At 43.7% G+C, this 9,378-nt stretch overlaps 1 protein-coding gene across 1 annotated transcript; it reads right to left on the reverse strand.

Moving 5' to 3' along the window:
• Positions 1 to 504: 504 nt before the first annotated feature.
• Positions 505 to 2,347, reverse strand: POM121L12 (POM121 transmembrane nucleoporin like 12). Its single transcript, XM_064366635.1, is given in 3 exon segments — positions 505 to 1,315; positions 1,317 to 1,510; positions 2,087 to 2,347. Coding segments are annotated over 3 exon segments (1,266 nt in total).
• Between the last annotated feature and the right edge of the window lie 7,031 nt (positions 2,348 to 9,378).

The raw sequence follows: 9,378 nt of genomic DNA on the forward strand, positions 1-9,378 counted from the left end.
TTCTCTCTCACCAGTCTCCAGTTCTACTGGGCTTGTATTTGGACTTCAGTTAAATGGAAATTATTCCCCACACCGTTGCCCTTGCCTGGAACACACTTTCCCCTTTGTTTTGGCATAAAAAGCTCTTTTGTTATTATAAATATGTAGATTTTGTGCAGAGAAATGTTTTTAATAAGATCAAATATTTAACTATACAAACTGGGCAATCTAACAATACAAACCGGAAGGCATGGAGAAAAAGCAAGCCTTCCTTAAATGCCTCTTTTCAGAGGAAGGGCAGGAAGAAGGGCAGGGAGCAGAGGGCCAGCAGGGCAAAGCTGAAATCAACAGCTGCTGGGGTGGCAGGGAGCGCAAAGGGAAGATTGGGGGTATACAGACGGGGCCCTGGGCTGGATGCTTGATAACGTGGGGTCAGGGTCCCATGTTGGGGTACAGCAAGGATGAGCAGGTGGAAGTAGATACGGAGACTTGAGTCTCAGGAGGTGGGGGGCAGGGCCCAGATTCTTAGGAGCCAAAGGGGCCGGCGGACTGGGTGTCCTGGAGGGCGAAGGAGACCGTACTGCAGCTGCCGCAGGAAGGTGGCCTGGCCTCCCAGAGCGCCCACACCGCGGACGGGGCGGGCTGGACCAGCATGAAAGGCCGAGCATCGTCAAAGGCACTGAGGCTCCAGGAGCCCAGGCTCGGCTTCAGAGGCCCTGGCCTGGGCACGAAGGAAGCAACCACTCCGTTTTTGGTCAGGGGCTTGAAGGCGGAGGGCCGGGGCTCCGGGTTCCCCCTGCTGGGCTTGCTGTCTGGGACCTGCAACCCCAGCTGCCCATCCATCATGGCGCTCCCCTCGCGGCACGGGCTGAGCGCCGTCAGCGGGGTCTCCGGGGTGCAGGGGTCGGCGAGCTCCTGGGCGGCGGGGCGGCCTGCGGGGCGGGCTCGCTGTCCTGGGGACCCCCAGGGGCTCTCCGGGTGCTCGGGAGGGGCGATCCTGATGTCCACCGGGATCCAGATGCTTCCTGGGTTCGGGGCCCGCCACAGCCCCGGCTTAGTGCAATCATTCCCGGCGCAGGAGGGGTCTCGTCCCAGGGCGGTGTCCCCGGGCCAGGCCGGGCGGCTGCAGGCCTTGGAGACATCCCGCTGGGGCTTGGCGGGGTCCGGGCGGGGCCGCAACTCGCGGAGGCGGGTCCTGGGTGCCGGCCGCCACCACTGGACGTACTGAACGGGGCCCGGAGTCGGCGACGGCTGTGGTCGCGGGCTCGGACGACCCCGGCGGGAAGGCGCGGGCTGGGGCCTGCCGGGGGAGCTGCTCATGGGAGCCGTCAGGGCGGGCCTTGCAGCGGGGTTTCGCCTTCCGGGCGTTCCCGAGGTCTGCGGACTCGGCCGGAGCTGCAGCGTCCGCGGCTGGGGGACCGTTGGCCTCTGGGCGACCGTTGGCCTCTGGGCGCCTGGAAGGCACGTGGGGCGCGGGGGCGGGACCCTCCACTGGGGCGCCGCTTGCAGGCCGCGAGCCCAGACACCCAGACTGCAGGAGGACACGGGAGGCCCAAGCCTCGCTCCCGTTGATACCAGCAAGTTTGTCTCTAGAGAGAGGTGCCTAGGAACTATCTCCCCTCCCCCCGGCTCCCCCTCCCCCCGGCTCCCCCTCCCCCCCGGCTCCCCCTCCCCCCGGCTCCCCCTCCCCCCGGCTCCCCCTCCCCCCGGCTCCCCCTCCCCCCGGCTCCCCCTCCCCCCGGCTCCCCTTTCCCCTCCTCCCCCTGCTCCCCCTCCCCTTGCTCTCCCTCCCCCCGCTCCCCCTCCCCCTGCTCTCCCTCCCCCTGCTCCCCCTCCTCTCAGCTCCCCTCGCTCCCCCTCCCCCGCTCCCCTTCCCCTCTGCTCCCCCTCCTGCCTGCTCCCCCTCCACCTCTCCCTCTTGTGATGTCCTTCATATACCAAATAATTCACCAACTTGAAGTGTAGAATTCAATGGGTTTTATAGTACAACCATATATGCGTGCCCATCACCATAGTGAATCAGAAAAAATTTTCATCACCTCAGGAAGAAGCCTGTACACTGTAGCTGTCACCTTCCTATCCACCTGTCCTCTCAGCCGCGCGCGACAACCAGGAATCCACTTTCTGCTTCTGTAGACTTCCCTCCTGTGGGCTCTCCTATAGCATTACTTAGCATGATGATTTCCAGATTCTTCCTTGCTGGAACCTGTACATCCTTCCCTTTCATGTCCAATAAACGATTCCATTGTATGGATATACCACATTGGTTTAGCCTTTCACCAGCTGATGGACGTTTGTGTTGTTTGCACCTTTGGGCTTTTGTCACAGACGTTGGTGGACAAGATTTTGTGCAGACCAATATTTCCATGTTTATGTAGCATGCAGTTGGGAGTAGAATCTCTAGGTCTGTGGTTAGTCCACGTTTAACTTCTTGAAGAACCACCAAACTGTTCTTCGCCTCTATACCGTGTTGGGTCCTCACCAGCAATGTTGCTCTATTTTATGCTTGACATTTAGAAAGATAATGTATAATAATACCTGCAGAAAACTGCAGATAGACTATTGACAGAAGGGCATTCTCTTTCATTATCATAAAAACGAACTTAACTCACTGCAATGCTTTTAAGAGAAACAACTGGTTTTGTTTTGGTAAATAAGATACATGTTTTATTCTTCTAGAATGGCTATTAGTGTCACATCTTGCAATTTACCTTTTAAGGAAATGGTGATTATACACCACAACTTACGTTTGAGAACTGACAGTGATGATTTTACGTAGACTCCTATAATTTTAAGCTTTTATATATTCTTATATAGATTTTCTTCCCTTCAGACATTAATGCAGTTTTTTCCATTTTTAATATGTGTATATGGAGGAGAATGATTCACTTTTGTAGCTACCAGGTGAAAAGATCTGCCTACAAAAACATTATTTGAAGGCTACTGGGCAGTTGATTGCAGCAATCACATTTGGAGGTCTGTTCAAGGTTGTGTAAGACAAGCTGCGCTGGAGAGCCTCTCAACAGCGTTGCAGAAGGCAACACCTGAGTGGGTCCAATCATAGGAGCAAAAAGTAGCCACTGACAAAATCCCAAAGCCGGTAATCCACAACAGGTTTTCTTTTGGGATCTGAGAGACAAGCAAGTGAATGGTGAGTACACACACACAAAAATGCTTAATGAGGCCAGGCGCGGTGGCTCACGCCTGTAATCCCAGCACTTTGGGAGGCCGAGGTAGGTGGATTATGAGGTCAAGAGATCAAGACCATCCTGGCCAACATGGTGAAACCCTATCTCTACTAAAAAAAATACAAAAATTAGCTGGGTGTGGTGGCACGCGCCTGTAGTCCCAGCTAATCAGGAGGCTGAGGCAGGAGAATTGCTTGAACCCAGGAGGCGGATGTTGCAGTGAGCTGACATCGCGCCACTGCACTCCAGCCTGGCACCTGGCGACAGAGCAAGACTCTGTCTCAAAAAAAAAAAAATTGCTTAATGAGAAATCTCCACGAAGGTTTTGTAGTTCAGAAAGGGGCTGATTATTAGGGAAGGGAAGGGAAGGTGCTGTCAGCCAAGAGGAGCAGCAGGGAGAGAGCCCCAGGACTTTCCACTCACTGGCTCATTCATGTCCATTCTTCCAGATTCCTTAAGTAAGAATCCTCCAGTATGAGATTTTGAAAACAAATTCACTATGCTGTAACTTTCTTCTTAATAAGACGTTTCTTGATAAGGACGACAATAATGTTTATGGCTAAAAAGCCTTTTTAGATGGTATTATCATTGGAGTGGACAGTTAATTCAGTGGGGGTCTAGATTTTTTAAAATGTATGTTTTCTTAATATCTACACCGTTTTCTATGTCTTATTTGAAGCACTACCCGATGGGAGTCATTTTGGTTTGTTTTTGGTTAAAGACCCTTCAAAATCTCACAGTCCCCCTTCTGGTGAAGTGCAGGCAGGCATAAGTTAGTAGTCAAGTCTAATTATACCTTCCCAGCAAAGGTGAACAGCTATTTCACAGACATTCAACATGTCTGTTTCTTTTCCTTTTCACACACTAAGAGACAACTGCTTTCTTTTGGTTAGATAATATTAGAGATTGAGGTAGAACAGTAATTTTCAATTAGAGACGACTTTGCTGTACCTGCACCCTCTCACCCCCACCCACCCGTCTAAGGCCATTAGAGAAGGTCTGCAACTGAGGTTGTGCAGGCCCTTGGGTGCACTGCTTGCATCTAATGAGTGGAAGCCTGAGGCTCTGCTAAACGGCCTACTGTGCTGAAAACACACTCCCACAACACAGAGTGACCTGCTCAAAAACGTGAGCATGCAGAGATTGAGAAACACCACTTCACACCCTTCTGCTAAAGTTATTAAATTACATAACAACTAAGTTATGTTTATCAAAGCTAATGCATTAACATTAGGTTCCATCTATTAAGTAAACTCCAATCTGTATTTGGATTTCACTGGTTTTTCTTTATCTTTCTTTCTTTCTTTCTTTTTTTTTTTTTTTTTGAGAGAGTGTCTCTCTGTCACCAGGCTGGAGTGCAGTGGCACCATCTCGGCTCACCGCAACCTCTACCTCCCAGGTTCAAGCCATTCTCCTGCATCAGCCTCCTGAGTAGCTGGGACTACAGGTGCACTCCACTACACCCAGCTAATTTTTGTATTTTTAGTAGAGATGGAGTTTCACCATGTTGGCCAGGATGGTCTCGATCTCCTGAACTCATGATGTGCCCATCTTGGCCTTCCAAAATGCTGGGATTATAGGCATGAGCCACCACGTCCAGCCTGGTTTTTGGTTTTTCTTTGAACTCACTTTTCTTTTCTAAGAACTAATCGTCTTCAGTCTCTTAATCTGTGAGACTTGCTCAGTCTTTTCATATGTCCCATGATCTTAATACTTTTGAACAATACTGAACAAGTATTTTCTAGAAATGCTCAGTTTTTAAAAACTTATTTTTAGCACTTTAATTACTTATTGTTTACCTGTCAACCAAATTATCCATTCAGATAGTTTAAAATGCTGAATCAGTCTAAATTCTTATGGAAAAGACAGCACATCTATGCCATTTATCCTATTTTATTACCCAGAGAAATCTGGCTTCATGGTTTTCCATGTTTTTAAGCTGATTTTCTTTCCCTGAGCACTGCTGCCTATACATTAGCTCTTTCTGTCCTCTGGGGCTCTATTTTGCGTGAACTCTGGGGTCTTTACATTTTCTCATGTTTGTAGAGCTGATAGCTTCATTATGTTCAACAACTTCATGCTACATTTTGATCATAATTTTCTTTCCTTCTGATATATTTTTTACTCAGCACTATTTTTGATAAACATTTAAAAAACAACTTTATTGAGACATAATTCTTATGCCAGACAATTTACTTATTTAAAGTGCACAATTCAATCTCTTTTAGTCTATTCACAAATACGGTCAGGCATCAGCCCGGTAAATTGCAATATCTCTTCATTTCAAAAAGAAACCCTGAACCCTATGGCTATCTCCCACTACCTCTCCACCCCATTCTCAGCCCCAGGGATCACTAATCTACTTCCTGTCTCTAGATTTCTGTTTTGTGCACTTTTATATAAATGGAATTATATAACATGCATTATGTTGTGAACTGGCTTCTTTCGTTTAATACGCTAATTTTAAGGTTATCTGTATTGTAGCAGGTACTTCATTCCTTTTGATATGCAAAATATGTTTCAATTTATGTTTATACTATATTTTGTTTATCCTTTTGTCAGCTGATGGATATTTGGGCTATTATGAATAATGACATTCTAAATATTCATATATGAAATTTTTTATAGATAAATATTTTATGTTTTAATTATACACAGTAGTAAAACTTCTGGGTCATATGATAACTATACTTAATCATTTAAGAAACTGCCAGACTGCTTTCCATACTAGGTATATGATTTTACACTCCCACCAACATGTATGAGAGTTCTGATTTCTCCGCATTCTCATCAATGGTGATTATTATCTGACTATTATCTGACTCTTTGATTCCAGCAATTCTGGTTTGTGTGAAGTGGTATCTCATTGTGGTTTTGATTTGCATTTTGCTAATGTCTAATGGTGTGGAACATATTTTCACGTATTTATCGGCTATTGGTAGCCCTTCCTTGGAGAAATATCTAGTCAGATTTTTTATTCACTTTTTAATGGGATTATTTGTATTTTTATTGAGATTTAAATGTTCATTAAATATTCTTACAAGTTTCTTATGAGATACATGAGATTGCAAATACTTTCTCCTGTTCTGCAGATTGTCTTATTTTCTTTAAAGCAAAAATTTGTTTTTATTTTAATAAAATCCCATTTAAAATGTTTGATCATGAGATAGATAGATAGACAGATAGACAGATAGATAATGACTTATTTGGGAGGGCTTACCCTGGAAGCTATGAAGTGAGTTCTAGATAAGAAGTACAGATACTGAGATTTTTCTGAGCTCATTTATGATATTTATCAAAGTGAAAGAAAAAGTATGTCTGCCTGAGAACCAAAGCAGGGGTACATTATGACTATGACTTGTGGGTTCCTTAAAAACATAATAAAATTATGTTTATGAGTGTGCTAACGTGTGTGTGCATGCGTGTGTGTGTGTGTGTGTGTGTGTGTATCCCCGCTTTGTCCTCATGGGCCATTCACTGTTTAGAAGATAAACTTCAGATATCTGCATCTATCCCAACTCCTCTCTTTATTTTAAGGGGTCTGGGAGGAATATTTCAACTGGTTCTGCAGCCAGGAATAAAGATGCTTATTGTTCTAAAGCTTGTCATAGAATACCCCACAACTCTTTTTATTTGTTCACTCTGAGATTTTTCTGGATTTTATTTTGATGTTGACTCCTGTGTGTTTTCCTATATGCACGTTCATGAGTGCACATTTGTAAGGACTCTTCCTATTCTTTTTCTCTCTTCTGGGAATTCCATAAAGTATCTGATCCACTGATGATCCCACATCATTTTCCAATACTGCTATTGATATGCTATTTCCTTAAATTTCTCACATTCCATTTTAAGAGTATCATAGCCAATATGGAGTTCAGTTTACGTTTCCTTTAAAAATATTTTAACTTCTATATTGTAATTGGTTACAGTATTACAATAATTTTATAGGCAGTAATTCTCAAACTTGCAATATGTGGCACCACAGTCACCTGGAGGAATTTCAAAACAGACTATTCAGACCCATGCCCATGAGGTCTGGGTGGGTCCCAACAACCTTCATTTCTAACATCTTACCAGGTAATGCCATGGTGCCTACTTGGGGATCAAACCTGGAGAAGCACTGCTATAGGTTTCATTGTCTGTCTTCTGGTTATGATCTGAAATTTGTGGGAGTTGAATGAATTTAAGTTAGATCTTAATGGAATAGAATATAATTTGAATATAATTTGACATCTAAGTTATACTTAGTATCGTTTCTGTTATTTGGAAAAAAAGTGAAGATTTTTGAGCACCATTTCACAACCTTTCATATTCACTCAAATCAACTGGAGATGTTAGGATGCCAATATTGATTCAGTAGGTCGGACATGTGGCCCCAAATTCTCCATTTCTAACAGCTCAAAACGTGATGAAGTACCAGTAATTTTGATCATAACCTGGGTGCATGTTAGAAATGCAGGACCTCAGGCACGATCCCAGACTAATTAAATCAGCTGCTGCATTTTACTAAGTTACACAGGTGGTTCATATGCATTTTAAAGTTTGGTATGCACAAGTCTAGAAATAAAATTGCACATTAGAATGACTTGCAAACACCCATGCCCTGCTTTTCTGATTTAAATAGTCTGTAGAGCTCTCCAGTGGATGCGATTGTCAGCCTGGTAGAGAGGCACTGGGCTAACTGGGCTGGCATGTGCGCATGGCCTTCTGCAGACTCTGTCATGCCATTTAACCAGCATTGGTGAGTCCATATACCCAGTGTGCAATTGCTCCCTTCCATTCTCCCTTATGCTCCCCTTCCTAAGACTCGACTCTTGGAGAATTGTGCTTCTTTTAAAAAAGACCACACCTTTGATCAAGAAAATGATGTTGATCTGCTCTTCTACTATATAAGGTGATTAAATCTCAAAAGTGTCATAAAACTCAAAGTGAAGCTCCTATTACTGGACCATAAAGCCAGCACTGAACACAGTAGGTGGTGTATGTGTTGGCAGTTAAATGCTTATTGACAGAATATTTCCTGCATTGTGGAATGATTCAACTTTCACTCTTCATTCATAAACTCTGTTTCTGTAAGAAAATTTAAAAAGACTTGTACTTCTGGTGAGTGTTCTAGAGAATAATTCCATGTCATTCCATTCTTTCTAGATTGAGCTCCTATCATGCATTCAATATTTTGCCATATATATATATATATATATATATATATATATATATGAGACAAAATGTGTGGTTGCTGCAGTCCTGTTCAGATATAATTCTATAATCAAAACTTTCAGGCCATAAAATGAAAATAGAGGTGACATTTTATGCTGCACTATTTCCTCCTGAAAATGAAAGTTTTAAGGGCAAAGATTATGTCTCTTGAGTGCTGCTGTATACAATATCTTTCCTGCCATGGATGCTCAACACTTGTTAAATGAGAAATTCACCCCAAGGTTCTGTAAGTTAGAATTTTGATCAACTCACTGAAAATGAATACAGATGACAGAGTGGATAGCTGTGACAGGCCCTGCCTGGAAAGCAAGGATCGACACGCACAGCTGACTGAGCTGCAGCTAGTTATGTTCTTGTAACTGTCCCAGATCCATAATTCAAAGTCTCACAGCTTGCATAAGATTTATCAGACAGAAAACAGTAATTACAAAGACATAATGAAAGAATGGTTTCCAGGGAAAGCTCTTTGGTGTACTAGATGGCACAGTAGGAAATGTATTTTTGTAGTTTTTAAGAAGGATGAACACCACAGGTACTGGCATGATGGTGTGTTCTCTTTGGCAGACAGATCTTCTTTTCTTAGGACATTTCATATAGTCTTGGGTCCAAATGAAATTGGAAAGTTATTCTAACATGTATTAAAAATAATGAAAATAGAGAAAGATTAACCCTCATAAAGCAAGCATGTTTCTTATTTTGGCTTTTAATAAACATCCTCGTGAATGGCTCATTTGATTTGAAAACAATCCTCCCGTTCAGGACCCAGCATGGTGTCTGCCTGGACCACATCTAATTATTACATCAGTAAAGTCGCACTCTACAGAAAAGATCATGGAAATTAACAGATTAGATCATGTTAAAACTTGAAGGTTCAGTAATATGGGCCAGACTGTGTTTTGTCATAATCAGGTTAATGATGACAAAGACAAGCAACAGAATAAAGATATGCAAAAGTTTATGAGTTTATGGTTATGTCTAAATGTAACTAAATAGG

Source organism: Aotus nancymaae, unplaced genomic scaffold (genome assembly GCF_030222135.1).
Source record: "Aotus nancymaae isolate 86718 unplaced genomic scaffold, 86718_ANA_hifiasm-v0.15.2.pri h1tg000065l, whole genome shotgun sequence".
NCBI lineage: Eukaryota > Metazoa > Chordata > Mammalia > Primates > Aotidae > Aotus > Aotus nancymaae.